This window comes from Monodelphis domestica, chromosome 5 (genome assembly GCF_027887165.1).
Source record: "Monodelphis domestica isolate mMonDom1 chromosome 5, mMonDom1.pri, whole genome shotgun sequence".
Lineage (NCBI taxonomy): Eukaryota > Metazoa > Chordata > Mammalia > Didelphimorphia > Didelphidae > Monodelphis > Monodelphis domestica.
In genome coordinates this window covers 48,925,843-48,947,660 of record NC_077231.1, presented here as the reverse complement: position 1 = coordinate 48,947,660, position 21,818 = coordinate 48,925,843, and the positions used below count along the sequence as shown (strand labels likewise).

The window sequence follows — 21,818 nt, the reverse complement described above, 5'->3', positions numbered from 1 at the left end:
CTCAATACCTATCTGGTCTCACTTCATTCTTTTGCTGGATTCCAGGTCAGGCTTGTTACCATGACTATCCCAAAGGGCTCTACCCTAGGCCCTATTCTCTTCTCCCTCTACAGTATTTTGCTTGTGGATTTTGTCAGTTCCATGAATCATCCTCTCTATGCTAAGATTCTCAAAACTACTTTGCTAACCTCCAGTATCATATATCCAACTACCTACTAGACATCTTGAACAGAATGTCTTATAGACATCTTAAACTCAACATGTCCAAAAATGAATGTTTTCTTTTCCCAAAAACCATACCCAACTCCAAACCTCTATAACTGTAGCACCATCCTCCCAGAAACCCAAGCTCAAACTTCAATGTCGTTCTCAATTAATCACTCAATATATTAAATTAGTTGACAAGGCCTATGGATTGTACCTTCCCAGTATCTCTTGTATATGTCCTCTTCTCTCCTCTGACCCTGGTCAGGTCCTCATCTTTTTATGCTTAAACTACTACAATAACCTGCTGATCTCTCTGCCAAAAGTCCCTTTCTACACCAGATCATCCTGAACTCGGATGTCAAAGAAAATTTCCTAAAGCACAAGTTCAACTATATCACTTCCTCTAGTCAATAAACTAGGGCTCTGTATCGCCTCCAGAATCAAATATAAAACCTTCTATTTGATATTCAACGCCCTTCATAACCTTCCCACATATGTCTTTCCAATTTTCTTATACTTTATGCCCCCTTCCCCCTCAACATATTTTTTGATATAGTAACACTGGTCATATAGCTATTTTTCTCCCAATCCTAGGCATTTTAACAGCTATTTCCCAGTCCAGTCTCTACCACTTCTACCTCCCTTCTCTAGCTTCCTTCATCCAAGTAAAAATCCCATCTTCTACAGGAAACTTTTCACAATTTCTCAAGTCTAGTGCCTTCTCTTTGTTGATTATTTCCTATTTATTCTCTTTAGAGCTTCTTTATACATAATAATTTGTATGTCGTCTTTCCCATTAGATTGTGAGCTCCTTGAAGGCAGGCAATATCTGATTTTTCTTTGTATCCTCACTTCCTGACACATAATAGACTCTGAATTTAGGTTAATGACTGGTAAAGTGATAAACGTATGTCTCAAATGGATTTGTATTATTATACATTATATTATATTATAATATATTATATTATATTATATATATATTATATTATACATTATACATTCCTACCTTAAAAGTATAACTTATCCATATTCTCCCTTAAATTTGTTACAGGAGGGCATACCAAATGTGCCTTCCTCAGACAGTCCCAACACCTTAAGAATACTACACATCTCTCTCATTTCACCCTGTAACTGGTTCCTCTTTTTCCTGACTACAAGTTTCTTATAAAATGTTTATAAAAAAAAAATAAATTCTGGAGGGCAATTTGGAACTATGCCCAAAGGGCGACAAAAGAATGTCTGCCCTTTGATCCAGCCATAGCACTACTGGGTCTGTACCCCAAAGAGATAATGGACAAAAAGACTTGTACAAGAATATTCATAGCTGCGCTCTTTGTGGTGGCCAAAAACTGGAAAGCGAGGGGATGCCCATCAATTGGGGAATGGCTGAGCAAATTGTGGTATATGTTGGTGATGGAATACTATTGTGCTAAAAGGAATAATAAAGTGGAGGAATTCCATGGGGACTGGAACAACCTCCAGGAAGTGATGCAGAGCGAGAGGAGCAGAACCAGGAGAACATTGTACACAGAGACTAATACACTGTGGTATAATCAAATGTAATGGACTTCTCCATTAGTGGCAGCGTAATGTCCCGGAACAATCTGCAGCGATCTAGGAGAAAAAACACTATTCATAAGCAAAGGATAAACTATGGGAGTGGAAACACCGAGGAAAAGCAACTGCCTGAATACAGCGGTTGAGGGGACATGACAGAGGAGAGACTCTAAACGAACACTCTAATGCAAATATTGACAACATAGAAATGGGTTCGAATCAAAAACACATGTAACACCCAGTGGAATCATGCGTCGGCTATGGGGGGTGGGGGGAGGAAAAGAAAATGATCTTTGTCTTTAATGAATAATGCTTGGAAATGATCAAATAAAATATTATTTTAAAATAAATAAATAAATAAAAAATAAAATAAAACCTCTTCACAATTAAACTTAGGAAACTGATTTGTGCCCAGCACCTCAAAACCCAGTGTCTCAGTAACTCCTTACCAAAATGGCTCAACCTCCAAATATTATATTGAAATTGCTCTAGAAATACCATTGAGTAGTATTTTTTCCATCATCTCTTGGTCTCTTGACAATGATGATAACCACTCTCTTTTCTGGATACTTTCTACTCCCTTGGCTTTAAAGATAAGACCCTCTCATTCTCCCACCTGTCCTAATTTTCCTTCTCTCCATATTTTCCTGCTTGTCTCATTCTTCCTTCTTCATAGTGTCTATTCTGACTAGATCTTCAATTTCATCCTAACTCTGGGCTTAGCTCTCTTCTTTCCACATATTCGTTCTTTTGGCAATATCACTCCAAAGACTTCAAAAATTACCTCTATATAATTTATACCCTGATGTCTATTTCCCCTCTTGCTCTATCTTCTGAATTCTAGAGACTCATTCCCAACTGTCTACAAAACATTGCCACTTAAATATGACTTCACTATCTCTAATTTAACATGTCCAGAATCAATTTACAAAATTCCTTTCATTCTTCCTTCTTGTAACTTGATTATTCACCCAGGTATCAATTGTGATAATCATGTTGTATGTCTTGATTCTGCATTTTCCTTCCCTCTTCCATTTTAATAATGACTATGTCCTGGACAGTTTCATTTTTGTAACATCTCTTACATCCAATCCATTTTCTCTCTAGTCTCGCAGATACCACAACAGTATAGGTCTTCATTTACCATTCCCTGGCATTAAAATAATAATCTAGTAGGACTGCTTTCCTCTGCTCTCCATATTCAGAAATCCAACCTCTGTACAACTGCCAGAATAATCTCAGTAGCGGTATAAAACTTTGGTCTCATATGCTTAACAATTTTCAGCAACTACTTATTACCCATCAAGTAATATATTTAATTCTAATTGATATTTAAAGCCTTCCATAACCAAATACCACCCTCAGCTTTCTAGCCGACTAGCACTACAAGTTTTCTACATCTAGCCAAAATGAGCCAATTCTCCCTCCCTCCCCCATTTATCTACTCCCATCAGGCACTTTAACAGCCAAAACTCACTGACCTTGCTCAGATTACTTTTTCACTATCACAACTGGCTACCTCCTCTTCACCTGGGGAATTTTCACCCATACATTAAAGGCCAATTCACCTGTGACTTTGGGCAAGTCATTTAACCCAAATTACCTAGCCCTTACCATTCTTGTGCTTCAGAACTTAAGGTAAGATTTTTATGACTTGTTTAGTTGTTTTCTATTTTTAAGTCCAATTCAAAAGCCACCTCCTGAAACGCAGGCCATTCTATGATGCCACAAACTACCTTTCCACCTCTCTCTTCCCCAACTATCATATCTTCTGAAGCACACCTCACCCTTTCTAAGTTCCCTATTATGTACTGTCTTCCTTGACTAGAATATAAGTTCCTTGAGGATAGGGACAGTCTTTCTTTTCCTTTGTATTTTTTTCATTACGAGTCAAATAAAACTTTTATTTTTATTCAAAATTAAATAACTAAAATATAAAATGCTTCATCTACCTATCCAAGGCAAAATGTGAGTAAGTATAATGAAAAATCATTTTTTTTAAAAATACCAACAGGGTCTCCACTGCAGTCTCAATTATTGTCTTTACTCAAAAGCAACTGTATTTTTTTAAATAGTGTAAATTGGGGGGGGGGGGGGGGGGACTTACTCCTTAGATGAAGAAATAAGGATTAAAGGAAGTGAGGAAAAGGTTGATGAAAACGGCTTCTCACACTACTCTCTCCCAGAGTACCTGAATTACTTGAGGGAGACAAAATGGAGATCTCCCCTCAGTAAAGGCTTGCCACTTAGTGACTGTGCCAGCCCTAAAGGGTGGCAGGGAAGTCTTCTCTACAAGGAGAGGTATGAGGGACCTCTATCTGGATATATGCTGGTTTGGGGCACTCACAAGCCTCCCCCTCAGGTCTTCACTTCATCATTACAATAGTTATCCTAATTTAATTAAACTTTTAAGTAATTCAGCTAGAATTACCCTAATAAGCATTAAATAGATTTTATTGTACTTTATTTTTCCTATTAAAAAAAGGAATTAATTCATTTAATTTCCTGTAACAGTCTAAAGCCATCATGATTCAATAAATAAGAGAACAACCTGAATTCAAATTGTATACCTGCCTTGACTGAGTGATCCTAGACAAATCACGAACTTTTTAGAATCCTCAGCAACTTATAAGTTGCAGAGCAAGTGTATGTATTAATAGGGGGGAATTTACTCCTCCAAATAAATTATGGACTTGGACAAAAAGAAGTAAGACTAAATAATCCAATGATGAAGTTTATAGATTTCTTTCTTTTTTTTTTTGCCTAGAAATTAAGTAAATTTCTTGTGATTGCATAACTAACAAGTGACAGAGATGACATTCAAAACTAAGGTCTCCTGATACCATGTCTAGATCACTGCACCAGGCTACTTTTAAACTTCCATTTGTCTAGTTCCCTATATTAGAATTAGAATTAATTTCTCAATTAAAAATAACATATACTATATATGCCACCAATTCTGACAGGTCCAAGTTGTTTTATTTTAATGTTTTGTATGTATTACCGTTCTAATTTAGAACATAAGCTGATTAATGGTAGCAACTACATCATATCTTGAGCTATATTAACCTAAAGTGTTCAAGAAAAAGCAAGTGACAGACTTGCTATGCACTGCCCTGGCCAGACATTATATGAAGTACTGTGCTCAATTCTGGGCACTACATTTTAGGAAGGAAAGAAATAAGCTTAGATAATCCATAGGACATACAAAATAGTATAGCCCCCTGAGATCAGCCTGCATGAACTTGATGAATCTAGATATGATTAGCATGGTGCTAATTGTATGGTTGGACCAATTAAAGTTTCTTAGTTTAATTTGTTTCCAGATTGATCTTTATTTACACCCGATTCTGTGTTGTCGTCTTCTTCTTTGGAATATGAATTTAAACCATAGCTATCTGTTAGTTCATATACTTTGACTTAGTCAGACCACCCCCATCCATTCAGAATGTTGGCTTTCGTGGAAGTTTCTTGAACCCTTAGCCATCATGGCAGTTGTTAGCCCTACATTCTATTTATGTTTTCAAATCTAACTGATGTTACACTTTCAATACTTTGAATATGATTATCAATATTAACTATATTTTCAGCTCCATTACCCTTTAGATTTGAATTTTCTAAGTTGTTTTGTATAGGGTAAAAAGTTTCTGCTTCTGGATTCAAGTTAGATATTTTCTCTAAAGAAGTCTGTACCAAACAGCTTTTTGAATTTCTAATTGATCTAAGTGGGGTTTTATCCTTGTCTGTGAGATTACATAGATTTACATTGCCTATACCTCCTAAAGACATATTTGTAATAGTAACCTTAGTCTGTGCATTCACATGATTATCTTGTTTCATTCATCAATTTAAGATTTTATTTATGTAAATTCTCATGAATTCTCTTTCTCCCCTTTTCAATCTCGGGACCCAATCTGTACTCAAAGAAATTTTCTAGATATGTTTTGATCTGTTCTTTGCTGTTCTCTTGACTGGTTACTTACTATGCACTTTCCATATGAATCTCCAATATCAGTTTTCATCTCTGCTACCATATATTTGACCTCTTGGTCTATCTCCTTTACATGTCTAGGCTTTTCACTTATGTTTTGATTTGATTCTTCATCACAAATTCTCACAGACCCTATAAATTCATTTTTAGGTACCACCCATGTAATTTCTTCTTCCTTTCTATTTTTATGTTTCAATCCTGTAAATCCCATATTAAGTTTCACATTGCCATTCTTTTCTTCCATGCCCTTTCTTATTTTCAATTATTTTAAAATCCTGGCTTAATTAAGAATGCCTTCCCTTCGTCACAACCTCTGAATATTTAGGCTTTGCCCCCGTTTTTATAGCCAGTTTCATGCTTTCAAGGTCTGGGGTTTTTGAAACCTTAGGACTGCAGTGCTCACAGCATCAGATTGAGTTTGATCTATAATATGTTCTTCCCTGTATTTTGTTGCTTTTATTATTTTGTTCATATTTCTTCTTTAAATAGCAATCTTTCACCAAGTAGCCTACTCTATGGCATAAAAAAACATTTTCTATTCTCTTTTTGACCTCTCTGTTGCTGGTATGAGGGCCTAGAGTATGTTTTAATTGCAAATTTTTGATTTGTTCAATCTCTTTTTGCTTAAGAGATTCCTCTGTATTTTGTAGTTTTTGTTTCAATTCTTGTTTTTCTCATTCTTGTTCCGTATAACTTTCAAACAAGTAAGTAGCGGTACCTCTCAGTTCATTGATCGTAATACTGTCATATTTGGGAAAATAATTCCTGAAAAAAAAATTTTAGATGGGAGTTACAACCTCTCAGGAATTGTCTCCTGACATGAGCCACTGATTCTAGTGAATCTTGATTCAAACCCATGATAGATTCAACCATTTCGGCCAGTCTGTCTATAAATGTTGCAGGTTGTTCATCTTTTTCTTGACTCAACTTGTCAAATTTGCTCCAAGCATTCGGCTTGGAACAAAATGACTTCATTGCCTACAAGGAGGTCTTCCCTGCACTTTCTAAAGTATGCCAAGCTTGTTGGGTTAGCAAAATCAAATCTTCCCTTTCATCCACTGTAGGCCAACTTACCAGGGATATATCTTGTCTGGTCTTATCAATAAATTGCCTATGCCCATGAGGACTAAATAATTCAGATAAAAGAAGGTCTGAATCTTCAAAATCTGGTTCAAACATTTTAAATGTCCTTTTCAATTCTTTAAGGGCCCTATAAGGTTCTGATAAAAATTTTAGGAATCTGCATTTTATCCAATCCAATTCCTGGGTAGAGTTTGTAGACTTTTGAGTGAAGAGCACCGGCTATATCAGAAATGTTTGCAATGTCTCTTAATGGCAGGATCTTTCCAGTTTCTTTATTATCCTTATCTTTTCCCTCAGGCCCCATTCTTATTTGGTCTTTTATTTTATTTTCTTTGTCCTTATTCTCTGTATCTGCCAGTACTTTTGTCTTTTTCCCTTTCACTTCCTTGACCTGTCATTTTTCCCTGCTTCTCTAAGTATTCAGCACACATCTTTTTGACTACTTGCTCCAAGATGTCATCTAGCACTAAAATCTGGGCTGCCTTTTTAGGTGTAAAGAACTTGAGAACATTTCTGATATATGTAAAGGTTTAGATAGCCACCATTGCAAATATGTAAATTTGGGTGATTATTTGCCATACAACTTTGTTGTCTGTAAAAGGCATCATCATCATGAATGGTGTGGACTTGGTTTTCAGACCTATAGTTCTCATCACAATTCCAGTCAAGGCACCATACACAATGCTGTATATCCAGTAACAGGCAATGATAGCTAACACTGATAACCCAAATAGTATTTGCAGCATCATTTTTCTAGTTGATCTATATCCAGTAGCCTGGTGCAGACTTCTCCTGGGGTGCCAAATTGTACTAGAGAGGGAACTTGGTGAAATGTAATTGGGAAATCAACAGAAGTTACACCAAGAAGTAAGCAAAAGGAAGAGACTGAATCTTGGGTCCCTCCCCTCTCCACTTCCTATTCTTTCCCACTGAGCAAGCCTAATGGAGATTTCCTTCACAGATGGTAAGTTGATTCTTCTCTCTAGTAACAATGATCCTTCTAACTACTTTCCTTAGTTAAGGGATCTTTTATTCTTTTGGGGAGGAGGTAAAGGTGGGGTTAGGAAGTAGGAAAAAGGATGTCCCTAAATCAGAATATTAACACTGATTGAAGGCTTTGAAAAAGTTAAGTCTCTTCAAAAGTAATAAATAAAATATTTTCTCAGAGAAAAGATGGCAATAACTCTAGCAGGGTCTCTTCTGGGAAAGACTGACTATTCCTTCAATTCACAGTGGAAGTAATAAGGTAATGGCCAGAGAAGAGATGAGAGGATCTGTCCTCAACCACCTTCAGGCAGAAGAAGAATGAACTCCAAGCAACTGAAGTCCAACTGTCCCTCTTTTTCAAACTTCCATGGAACTCTCTCTCTCCCCTCCTCTGATGATTTGTGTGTTCCAAAGATTCTGAGCTCTCCTTGCTTTGCAGATCCAATTTTTCTTTTCCCATATTTCTTCAATCACACTATCATCATGAATGTGAAAGGCTATGATACAAAATAGGGATCAGCTTTGTTCTATTTGGTCCCATGGGGCAGAACTAGAAGTAGTGGTTGTAATATTTCCAACACATTTCAGCAGCAAGAATTAAGAAAGAGAAATTCCATTTAAAATCACCCTAGATAATATAAAATACTTGGGAATCTATGTGCCAAGACAAACACAGGAACTATATAAGCACAACTATAAAACACTTTCCTCACAATTAAAACTAGATCTAAACAATTGGAAAAACATTAATTTCTCATGGGTAGGACAAACTAACATAATAAAAATGACAGTCCTACCCAAACTAATTTACTTATTTGGTGCCATAATCATCAAACTACCAAAAAACTTTTTTACTGAATTAGAAAAAACCATAATAAAGTTCATTTGGAATATCAAAAGATCAAGGATATCCAAGGAAATAATGAAAAAAAAATGTGAAGGAAGGGGCCTAGCAGTATCAGATCTCAAACTATACTATAAAGCAGTGGTCATCAAAATAATATGGTACTGGCTAAGAGACAGAAGGGAGGATCAGTGAAATAGACTTGGGGTAAGGGACCTCAGCAAGACAGTCTATGATAAACCCAAAGATCCCAGCTTTTGGGACCAAAATCCACTATTTGATAAAAACTGCTGGGAAAATTGGAAGACAGTATGGGAGAGATTGGGTTTGGAACAACATCTCACACCCTACACCTAGGTAAACTCAGAATGGGCGAATGGACTTGAATATAAAGAACAAAACTATAAGTAAATTAAGTGAACACAAATAGTATACTTGTCAGACCTTTGGGAAAGGAAAGATTTTAAGATCAAGCAAGAGTTGGAAAAAATTACAAAATGTAAAATAAATAATTTTGATTACATTAAATTAAAAATTAAAAAGGTTTTGTACAAACAAAACCAATGCAACCAAATTGGGGAAAAAAATCTTCATAACAAAAACCTCTGACAAAGGTCCAATTACACAAATTTATAAGGAGCTAAATCAATTGTACAAAAAAAAAAGCCATGCCCCAGTTGATAAATGGGCAAGGGACATGAATAAGCAATTTTCAGATAAAGAAATCAAAACTATTCATAAGCACATGAAAAAGTATTCTAAATCTCTTATAATTAGAGAAATGCAAATCAAAACAACTCTGAGGTACCACCTCACACTTAGCAGATTGGCTAACATGACAGCAAAGGAAAGTAATGAATGCTGAAGGGGATGAGGCAAAGTTGGGACATTAATGCATTGCTGGTGGAGTTGTAAATTGATCCAACCATTCTGGAGGGCAATCTGAAACTATGTCCAAAGGGCACTAAAAGAATGTCTGCCCTTTGATCCAACCATAGCACTGCTGGGTTTGTACCCCAAATAGATCACAAGGAAAAAGACTTGTACAAGAATTTTCATAGCTGCGCTCTTTGTGGTGGCAAAAAATTGGAAAACGAGGGGATGCCCTCCAATTGGAGAATGACTGAACAAATTGTGGTATATGTTGGTGATGGAATACTACTGTGCTCAAAAGGAATGAGATGAGTCAAACCGGAAGAATCTTATATACAGAGACGGATACACTGTGGTACAATCAAATGTAATGGACTTCTCCATTAGTGGCAATGCAATGATCCTGAACAACTCAGAGGGATTATGAGAAAGAACACTATCCACAATCAGAGGAAAAACTGCAGGAATAGAAACACAGAAGAAAAACAACTGCTCGATTACATGGGTTCTTGGGAATATGATTGGGGATGTAGACTCTAAATGATCATCCTAGTGCAAGTATCAACAACATGGAAATAGGTTTTGATCAAGGACACATTTGTAAAACCCAGTGAAATTGCACGTGGTTTGGGGTGGTAGGAGGGGAGGGAAAGAATATGATTCTTTTAACCAAGGAAAAATGTTCTAAATTGACTAATTATAAATAAAATTTTCCAAGAAAAAAGAAACAAATTTTTGCTTTAAAAGAGCAAATACTTCCCACACAAACTTTTTTTGTTGACCTACTACATCTCCCCACTACTTAAACACAGTGCTTTATATAAATCACTCTTTCAGGAAATAAGTTTTGAGTGATAACACATGTATAACCCAGTGGAATTGGTAGTCAACTCTGGGAGGGGGGGAGGGAAGAGGAGAGGGAGACAACATGAATCATATAACTTTGGAAAATTTATGTGCAAATTTGTTGTTTGAATAAAAAAAAAGTTTAAAAAAATTTAATTCACTCTCTCAGTGCTAAATAACAGTGTGAGAAGTCCAACATCCTAATTTTCTAAAAGTACAAGTATAATTTTTTAAAAATATAAATGAAAACAAAGATCTAAAAAAAACTCTGGAGAAGGATCCAGCTAAAACTAGGGGATTAGGGAAATAAAAGTGATGCTAGACCCAATCAGCAGATAATTCCCATATAAACTTCTGTATTCCCTTAGCTTCCCCTCCATTGCCTTACAGATGATAGTAGGCTTATTTGCAAATTATATTCACTATTTAGTATCTAATAAAAAGAGACACAGAGCAAAGTGCTATTAATGAAGGCGGATAAAAGGACAAATAAAATCTAATACTCTATTCTGAAGGAACCTGTAATGTAGACGATGAGTATCTCAATTTTTTTAAGACCAGCTGATTATGCTAACTTTTTCCCATTTACTGCTTCCCTGAATTGAATGATGAGGTTAGAAGCAGTCCCTAGAGTTTAAAAGAGGAAAGAGAGCTACAGGATGATTTCAGAAAGATCGGGAAAGACTTACATCAACTGACACAGAGGGAAATAGGCAGAACCAGGAGAATGCTGTACACAATAATAGCAATATTGTCCGATGATCAACTGTGATAACTTGGCCACTCAACAGTGCTATGATCTGGGACAGTTCTGAAGGATTTACGATAGAGAATGCTATCCACCTCCAAAGAAAGGACTGTTGGGTCAAATGCAGATCAAAGGAGACTATCTTTCCCCTCAGTTTATTTAAGTTTTGGTTTTGTATGAGTGTACTCTTACAACAATAACCAATGTGAAAGTGTGTTTTGCATGATTTCTTTTTTAAAAAGGAGGAAGTAGAGGCACCAACAATGTCTTCCTAAAGGGGAGATAAGAGGATGATAGGTAGCAAACATAGTAGAGATCAAGAAAGGATCTTTTTAAGTATGGGAGATATATGGGTACATTTGTAGGCAACAAGGTATAAATCACTAAAAAGGGAAAGATTAAAGATTAATGACAGAATCAGAACAGAAGAAGGAAGCTGCTGAAATAGATGAGATGAAATAGGCTCACTAGTTCATGTAGAGAAGTTTGCCTTGGCAAGGAGAAGGGCCACTACTTCTTATGAGGCAGGGGTGAAGTAGATAATGGAAGAGAATGATATGAGATTAAAAAAGAAAAGTAAAAAGAGGAAGTATTCAATAGCAGATGACCTCAAATTTCCTAATGAAATATGAGGCCTCAGCTAAGGTAGGGAAAAAGTGCCATGGGAAGCTGGAGAAATGAAAGGTTTGATCAAATTGAAGTATATTTTTTAAGTAGGGATGTGCAATATTCTAGAAACCTTTCTATTACAAACAGTGAAAACTGTTAAATTTAAGTATATAAAGGGATGAGTTTCGAATAAAAGGAAAATTAATTTAATCAGCCAAAGGATGAGGAACAATAACCATACAATGAAATCTATACACAATCCATCTTCCATCTTTTCAATTTTTTATTTCCAATTTCTAATCTATATCTCCAATCCTACAATATGAAGCATATCTCTTTTCTAGTCTTATAAAAAATATTTTAATTTAAACACCTCCTTCCCAATCACTGCCATTTCCAAATTCATAAGGGAAAATTACCTATAAGGTTCCTATAATCCCTCAGCCTTGAGTTTCTTTTCTCTTGCTCCTCGCTGACAGATTTCCACTGTAGTTTCATCCGGAAGTATTCATCACTAAAGAAGAAAATAACTTTATTTCAAAGGAAGCTTGTTAATAGGAATCATCAAGGTATAAAGGGATTATCAAAATTATTTAAGATGTTAATGGGACATAATTTCATAATAATGCCATCATGGTTAAATTCTTTAAGTCATCATCATTGGCTGGAAAATAATTCAAATTCATATAGCTTTTTAAGGATAACGTAGTGCTTTCCTCAGAACTTTGAGAGGGAGATGACATCTATATTGGCATCCCCATTAAACAGATGAAGAAACTGAGGCTCATAATTAATATTACTTCCTCACAGTCACCCAAATAGTAAAGTGTCCAAAGGAGGGTTTGAATACAAGTCTGCCAATTCCAAGTCTCTTATTCTTTAATCAATCACTAAATGAAAATTTTCAATTGCTTCTAAGTTAAGTGCTAGCTTAAACGCATGTAAAAATTAACCTCATGTAGACCACAGGAATCTAGTTAGGGTAAAAAATATGCAATCAGTTCTTGAAATCCAACATACCAAATACTACTGTGTTAATGAAATGTTAATCACGTAGGTTTCTAAAGTAAATATAAAGAAAAATACTTATAAAATGAAGTTACTTAAGAGCAGCATTTTCAAATCATTAGAACAGTTCATCATACCAGGTATCCTGGCAGCATGATATAGTAGAGATAGTACTGAATTTGAAATAAGGATTTTGACATTCAAATCCTAGTTTACTACCTTTGTGGCCTTGAGCAAGACATTTAACCTCTATTTCATGGCTTCCTAAAGCAATAAATGAGGAAATTTAAGGTTCTTTTCTAGCTCTAAATCCAATAATCTTTTAGACAATGGGAAAATGTTTATTTTTAAAATATTAAAGGAATCTTGTACTATTTAATTATAGTTGTATAACTGGCAGAAAATACAGATGAACCATTGTTACAAAAAACAATTCTGGAATCTATAAATAGGAAGTTTAATCTGAAGAAAATTTGAATTATATTTATTTATATCTTATTCTCAATCAATAAAAATAATGTAAAATTATAAACCCTTAAGTCTTTCATTTTAAAAAGGAAGAAACCAATAAATGAAATACACTTTTCTAATTTCTTATACCATTTAACGAATGCTAACTAATCCAATTCAAGATATCCTTATGAGCTTCCCAAGACAAAAAAATAGTGATACACTATTTTAACCAATTATTGGACAATTCTCAAAATGTTACTGTCTAATTATAAAACTTTCCAATTCATGAAAGATGTTAAATAACAATCCACATGAATAACTTCTTTACAGTTTTTAAGAATTTCATCACAAAAAGCTATTAAAATAGGTAGGGCACTGAGTGGCTCAGTGGATTGAGAACCAGGCTTAGAATTGGGAGGTCCTAGGTTCAAATCAGGCCTCAGACATTTCCTAGTTGTGTGACCCTGGGCAAGTCACTTAACCCCCATTGCCTAGTCCTTACCACTCTTCTGCCTTGGAGCCAATACACAGTAGTAACTCCCAAGATGGAAGGTAAGGGTTTTGTTTTTTTTTAAATAGGTAGAACAAGAATTATCACCTCCATTTTGCAGGTGACAAAACTGAAGAACACAGAGTTTATATATGCTTCACCTTGTCATACAACTTGGCAAGACAGGAGACAAGACTTGAAACTAAGTCCACAAGATCCAAGTCCAATACTCTTTATAGATATCAAACATGAAAATGATGTTTTTGCTAATCTCCAAAGCAAGCAAAAGTCTCTCTTACAATTCAATGGCATAATGATCCTACGTCTGATGACAGGGTGATGACTTGTGCCTGATGTATCATACAGAAGTTTTAATTGTATTTCCATTTTTTAATAAAAATTCTCATTTGCCAACATCTTGAAAGATCATCTCTACACTAACTTATATAGATGAGTTACTTATTTTTTAAGGCTTAATAAATTAAACAAATGTTTATTAAATGCCTATTAAGTGGGATAATACTACTGTGATAATACTTACGTTTTTAATTTTTGCAAATGAGTTCTTTCTTCTTTAGTGCTATCCCAAGGAAAATATCCAAGAAGGAACTTCCATGCTTGTTTTCTCAATACATGACTGAGCCCCTAAGGTAAGTACACATTAAACAAATTAATAATAATGAAAGACTTGACTGTAAGACTTGCTCCTAACCTATGCCATAGTAAGATTATATATTTGTGAAATTTTCATTAGGAATTATCAATTCAATGAACATTACTTTCTTATATCATACTGAAACATTTAAATTTTTAAGATCTAAATGCCATGAAAATATGGTCCATGATTAATAAGCAAATTATAAAGATCAATACAGGTGATAAATCAGTCTAGGTGATAAAATTATTCCATACCCACAGCCATGGGCTTTTACAGAGGCAAGAAATACTTTTCCCTTAATCTCCAAGTAAATCCTCCCTCTGACTCCCAAAGAGCTCAAGAGAATACCATATCATCAGCCCATTCCATCAGAAAACCTCAAGGCTTCAAGGAAATAAAGTAGTTCTTCCCATGATAGAATAGTTAATTAAATTACCCCTCTGAATATCATTTGCTTCATACTATCTACATTTAAGATTCTTCCTTCTGAATCCATGTTCCTAGACCATTCATCCAAAGATACAGGATCTCTCCTCTGAACAACAGGTCGTTCTCCTAAGTCAATCTAAAATGGAAAGATAAGTTACAAACTATTCATCATTAAACAATGAAAAGAAATAAACTTTGATTACAAAAAAAAAAGAAATAACAATATCTGTTAGACATAAGTACCAACACTTTTGTAAATTTCCTTCCATTTATTTTCTATTTCAAAAACTTATTTAATAAGTGACATCTAAACTACCTAGTATAGTATAGTTAGTATTCCACAAATTTGCCCCCTTGCTAACAAATACACAAATTTTAGGTATTAAGGCAAAAAAAAAATCAGATAATTAAAACTAGAAAGGATCATAGAAACATCTAGACACCAGGGGTTCTTAATGTTGTTTTTTGGGGGTTTTTTTTTGGTCATGGCAGTCTAGTGAAGTCTCAGAATGTTTTCAAATGGATAAAATAAGCTATGTCAGACAACAAAGGAAATCAATTATACTGAAAGTTATCAAAATGTTTTTTCAAAAGTTCACAAACTCAAGGTTAAGAACCCCTTGATCTAGACCAATTTCCTTCTTTTATAGATAAAGAAAGTAAGACCTAGGGAAATGAAGGAATTTGCAGGGTAATCAAACATACTGCTAAAATCTTATATGGAAGCATTCAACTAACAAAATTTATAACAAACTGTTCAAATCAGTGTATTACATTTATAAAAACTTTTTGGCTATAAAATTATTCTATAAATTATCATCCAGAACATATTTTTACTTGCCATTATGATATGTAGGTTTGGGGGTTAACTAAGTGGCTCAGTGGATTGAGAACCAAGTCTAAACATGGGAGGTGGTCCTGAGTTCAAATCTGACCCCAGACACTTCCTACCTGTGTGATCCTAAGCAAGTCACCTAACCCCCTTTGCTTAGCCCTTACCATTTTTCTGCCTTGGAACTAATACTTACTATTGATTCTAAAACATAATGCAAGAATTAGAGAAAAATGTAGGTTTTTGGTAACTCATCTGCAACCCCTTAAGAAACATTAATAATTTTATACTATACTTGATTTAGCAGACATTGATAATTATTTTATATCATTATAATTTAAATATTTGAAATGTTTAAAAATATTCAAATTCAGAATCTGTCAAAAACCAAAGACCTCTCTGAACATGTATCAGAATATGTCAAAATTCAGGGCTTAAAGCCAATTTTGAGTGAAAACAAAATTCTACTTAAGAAAAAAATTAAACAAAATTCAACAATTCTCCAACTGGTTAGCTAAAAGAAGATATTCATTTTTTTTTTAAGAACCTGGTTCCATAAGTAGAGATTGAACTAGGGGTTTATTGGGCAGAGGTTACTTTCTCAAAAGTTACACAACACCATGATAATATATAGCCCATCAATCATAAGGGACCCAAAGGGAAAAAAAATAACTGGTCAAGTTAAAATCAAAAGATTTGGTAACAGAAAGAGCATTATAGGTAGGAAATGCTGTTAGATAGAAGGCTCAAGGAAAAAGAACAGATGATAGAAATATATGACTAAAACCAAATCAATCTTCTGGCTTTTTTTATATCCAGTACAAGATTAAAAAATTTTTCCCCTTTCAAGATTAAGTTGTATAAACACACGTTTCCACTCACTCTAGTGATGACTTCAAATCCTGGTTCTTCTTGTTGATTTATCTTTAAACCTGGAATAGCATCACTAAGAAAATCTGCCATTTCTGAAGGTGGTCTCTGATGAGCTGAAGGATCATTGCCTCTCAAACTATCAAAAATGTAGTTTGTGACTTTGGAAAATCCTACAAGAGTTGCTGTATAAGGGTCCTTTTTGATTTTCTATAGAACAGGAAAACAAAAATAACTCTAGTAGTACTGTACCAAAAAGTGAACAAATGGATGTTAACAGAAGGGTCAAATAGAATAAGAGAGGAGAATCAAAACTAAAACAAAGATGATTTTCTAATATTTTCTCTAGACGATTCTATTGTTTTCTGGGAAGAAAAAATTTGAATTTTCTATGCTAACTTTTTAATTGAGTAAAAATCAAAGAAAAGTAATTCTATCATAAGTGCCAACTTGCTGCTACTGATTCAAAATGCAATAGAACAAATGATGTGTGGGTCTCATTCAGTCCACATACATCAAAAAATGAATATTGTCCTTACTTTCCAATGGTGAATGGCCCACGACAACTTTCTTCTGTCTAGAAGTCCTGCCTTCACAGAAAAAATATTTCTTGAAGCATGGTTTGCCCTATTACAATCTTATAAAAAATCTATTTAATATGCATCTGAAAAATAAAATTGCTTAAGCAATATTGATTCTGCTTGTACATAAGTTAAATTATTTGATACTCAAGAGCCACAAAGGAAAAGAACTAATTTATAAGGCAGTGTTATGGATTACAAACTAAAATTTCCAACTAGTTTCAAGCTGAATAGTAATCATTAGTGAAAATTAGCATTTAACCAATAAAATTTTTTTAGAGAAACAAAGCTTCTTATGTAGAAATCAGCAAGTATAACAAAAAGAGCATAAAGTAACTTCACATCTGAAATTAGCTGGACATTGGAACACAATTAAATAGATAAAAAGGACTAAATCCTTTGGTATCCCAACATTCAAAGGCTACATGGTTCCAAAATAAATAATCTATCAATGACAAAGAAATCAATTCAACCAATTATTTATCTAAACTAATTGTTTGATTCACTGAAATGAATTAACCCAAACATTCTACACAGCTGAACGATGCTAAATTTATTCAATACTAACAGAAAACTATTGATTTGCATTGTCAAAATTATGTTCATGAGAAAAAATACCACTGCCCTAATATTTGCTAAAGACCAAGAAAGAACAAGTCACCAACATCCCTGAGAGTTTCTTACTCTACAAATTCAAAACATATGACTTGTGGCAATAAAATAAAGACTGGCTCCATGATTAATACATAAAGTCAGCTTCTTTAAATTATAGACACAAGTTAAATTAAATTTGGGAAAAGGAAGGTGAAAGGGTTGGAGGATTTTTGAAGACAGAAAGATTAGCCCTACAGGTACCTAAAAAACATACTTGAATTAAGCCATAGGCTGGTTCATCAAGGAGATTTTCAAAGGACTGTGAAAGACCCTTATTCTGACAGTTCACAAGAAGAGTTCTTTTATCCTGTGGAGATCTGTAATAAAATGAAGACTGCATTTTTAATTTATAGAAAAATTGACATACTGAAGTAACTATTGAATTCTTGAATAATTTATGCATTAGTATTTGAGTAAGAAAACTCTCCAAACTACTAAATAATATTAACCAATAACAACCTTAAGTTACAAAGCAATTGCCTCATAATTACCCTGGGAGATCAGTACTATTATTATGCATCACTGTTTTACAGATGAAGACACTAAGGTTCAAAGAAGTTACAGGACCAGGTCCACAAAGAGTTTTCAGTGCCAGAAATCAAACCCAGGCCTCCTAATACAAAGTGGGAACATCATTCCCAATTTACCATGCTTGTCTCTCTAATTTAATGCTTGCAAATATTCAGTGATACCTGCTATGAGGGTTTAGTTTTTCCAAATTTTCTTTTTTCCCCCAAAGGGGTGGGGAAGTAAAAAAATTAATAAATATGTTGATAAAAAAATAAAATTCTTTAAAAAATATGCAATACTCAAATATAATTCATTTTTTAACTTTAAGAGAGAAAGAATTATTGTATACTAATAAGAAGCTGAAAAGAAATCTGGAATTTGCCTAAAATAATGAAACACTGGTCTATTTGCTATCCCTATTCCACTGGTTTGTTTTTTTCAATTAACCTTTTAAAACTATATAACATGATCTATTACAAATAACATTAGGAAAACAGTCTGGCTATTCTTGTCATAAAGGTACATGAAAAAATCAGTTAATACAAAAGGTAGTTGTCATTCATCATACTAAAAAGCATCACTTTTAAGAGTTTTAACTACAATTATAGATTAGTCTAGATGGGCCTTCTAACTCCTAAATTCTATGATTCTACTCTCTTATTCCCAATTACAAACAAAAATCTATATACATTCATATGCTAAGTATAATTTTAATACTTGCTCAAGTCCTGGTGGCAATTTTTTGTACAAATTTTTCTTATACAGCACATAAAGTAAGTCCACTAAGAACATGAACATCTGACTAACATGGAATAACCAAGCATTTTTAATGCCTAAATTAATTTTTAAAAATTTCCCAAACTCTAAAAGTTTTTATTTAGGAAAGTGATTGATACTAAACCAGAACTTTTAGATCTTTAGAACAAAATTTTAATTTGTTTCACTGTTACCTACAGCACCTACTTTGTTATAAATGTCTGAGATAAGAACTTTAATAATAGTTATCTCTTTTCCATTCTAACATGGCAGGATGCAACTGTAATGCTAGGGGATATGAAATCCAAAATGGAATCTGACTCAGACAGAATGTACAATTCTCATATTTCTAGGTAAAAGCAGTTTTAAAGCCGTTAGTTTTGCTAAAAGTAGCAAAAGAAATAAAGGCTAAGTCATTTAGTCATGTAAAGTGAACACCCTAAAGATACTGCAACATTTTCTCTAGATACCTTTTTTGGAGGATGTTTAATGTGGGAACTTATTTATATAACTTTATAGGGCAGTTATTCAAAATGTAAACTTTTAAGAGGCAACTAAAAAGGAACAACAAAAAAAGGAAAGCAATAACATTTAAGCAGCGCATTTTCAGTAACAAAAACATTCAATATTCCATCTTCATCAAGAATTTTTTAAAAATTCAATTACTTCTTATAAAAGTCTTGAAGCTTTAAATGTTAGAATGGAAGGGCAACAATACAGTAGGATTTCCCTATGCAGGGTCTTTACTTTCATTTTACTCTCAGCACTTATGATAGTGCCAGACACCAAGTAAGCAAAGCACTCAATATTCTCTTTGAGTGACTGATTATACCCAGAAGTAACCAGAGAAGGAAAACTGAAAAATACTCTCTTTGGCAGTGAAGCAGTATCCCCTAAGTAATCCAGCAACCAAAAGTGAACGGAAGTTTAAAACACAATTACAAATGAGTAACTGAAATTTAGCCGTCTATCAAGCATCAGGGAAGATTCACATATACATTGGCTCAAAAAGAAGTCAATTCACGAGTATGAAATGGTAAAATTATGAAGAGACAGCAAGAAAAAATGGAGTTGTAGTGGCCTAAAAAGCACAATTAGAATCAACAGAATCATCTCAAGCTGCATTAATAAAAATATAGCAACCAGAAACAAGGAAGTAACAGGACTGCTATACTTTTCCATTGTCACTCCACATCTGTAATATTGTGCTCCATTCTAAACAATGCATTTCAGGAAAGTCACAGATAAGCTAGAGAGGAGAACAGGAGGGTGAACAGCTTCAAGTTCATGGTAGAATTGTTTCAAGAAGCTGGGGATGTTTAACTTTAGAGGAGAGTACAATAGGCCTTAGAGAACACAACAAAGAGCAATGGCGAGCCATTCTAAAAGAGAAAATTCAGGCTTGATATAAGGGGGAAAAAAACACTGCTTAAAATTAAAGCTATCCAAAAGTGTAATGGGCTACTTTGTGGGAAGCTGTGGGTTTCTCCCATTGGAGGCCTTCAAGCAAAAGTTGGATCACCATTTGTTGTGCAGTTGTTTTTTAATTAAATGGCCACTGAAGTCTCTTCTAACTCTGAAATGTTGTTTCACAAGAAAATAAATGATGGAGATCAAATGCAGCAGTAAGCAGTGAGACTCCTGACAATTAAAAAAACAACAACAACATTTTGGGAAGGCAGATAGTCTTATAAGTCGTCTAAGATATATCTTAGTAATTCCTAAAACTGCTCTATATGTTAGGCAAAAGGCACATCAAACCCTTGACCACAGCTCACCTGTTTGTGAAGAGGGTAAAGCTATTTAAATCTCAGTGGCCCCAAAGAAAGTATCAATGTTATCATGTTAAAATATGACAGCCATTCAATAATAGAGGAATAATTACAGAGCTCTTTCTGAAGAGAGGTTGATTTCTTGTAATATTTATCTTATTCTCTTCATATATCAATGCTGTTATCAATTCAGTCAATAAACCAGAATGTTTTTCAAAGTAGTAAATAATTTTATAGAAGAATTTCAAAAGAAAAAGTTGGTATGTGGTACAAAAACTATAATTAACTTTTAAACTGATTATAATAGTGTGTTGCTTGTACTTGAGTTCTATTTAAAGAAAAGTACAAAGAAGAATTTGGAGAAAAGTATGACCTAACGATATGTTTATAAACGTTCATCTTCTTTTCATGAAGAAGCTGCAAATTTTGAAGCAAGTTATCAAACTGCTCCGTCACACCCCATGGACAAACTCAGGATAAATAGCACACAAAAGTTGGCACGAGTTGCCAAGGAGGTGCCTATTTTAATTTTTTTCAGTGAGATATAAATTATAGATAACATTCTGGATGGTACTGACAAAATAAAGCACATAACTGATAATAAGAATATAATTTTCTGGAAGGTAAAAAAGGTACCTGGGAGATGGCTATTTCAGACTTTCTCTAATCTATTAATTAAAGTTTCCAGAAAGGAAGCCATGTTACACTGTCCAAGATTATCCAGATACACATTTCACTCCACCTTCTTAAGATGAAAATAAATAACGAAAAAGGATAACACCAAAAGCAAGTTCAAGGACCAATTCCCTATTTATTCAACTGCCTTTCCAACTACTTAACACCTCCAAAAAAAGAAGTAGAAATGTACTATAATACTGACCCTTCATCATCCAAAAAAACCACCATATATCAATATACACGTCCTATACACACATTCTCTCTCTCTCTCTCTCTCTCTCTCTCTCTGTCTGTCTCTCTCTCTTTTGTTCTAGGGTATTTTATAAACTTTATATAAACAAGTCATTAAAAATTTAAAATTCTGACATTCAAAGCTAATCCC

The 21,818-nt window shown here is 34.1% G+C and overlaps 1 protein-coding gene across 3 annotated transcripts in view; it reads right to left on the bottom strand.

Moving 5' to 3' along the window:
- Nucleotides 1-21,818, bottom strand: part of TBC1D15 (TBC1 domain family member 15) — a 79,627-nt gene that overhangs the window by 26,168 nt on the left and 31,641 nt on the right. For 2 of the 3 annotated variants that reach the window (XM_007503054.3, XM_056798460.1), the window contains exons 6-11: nt 17,935-18,037; nt 17,025-17,075; nt 16,498-16,695; nt 14,791-14,919; nt 14,238-14,341; nt 12,165-12,259 (exon numbers count right to left, since the gene is read on the bottom strand). In XM_007503054.3, coding sequence (XP_007503116.1) covers nt 12,165-12,259; nt 14,238-14,341; nt 14,791-14,919; nt 16,498-16,695; nt 17,025-17,075; nt 17,935-18,037 — 680 coding nt within the window. The remainder of the gene's footprint in view (nt 1-12,164; nt 12,260-14,237; nt 14,342-14,790; nt 14,920-16,497; nt 16,696-17,024; nt 17,076-17,934; nt 18,038-21,818) is intronic. The other variant, XM_007503055.3, reaches the window with a different exon arrangement.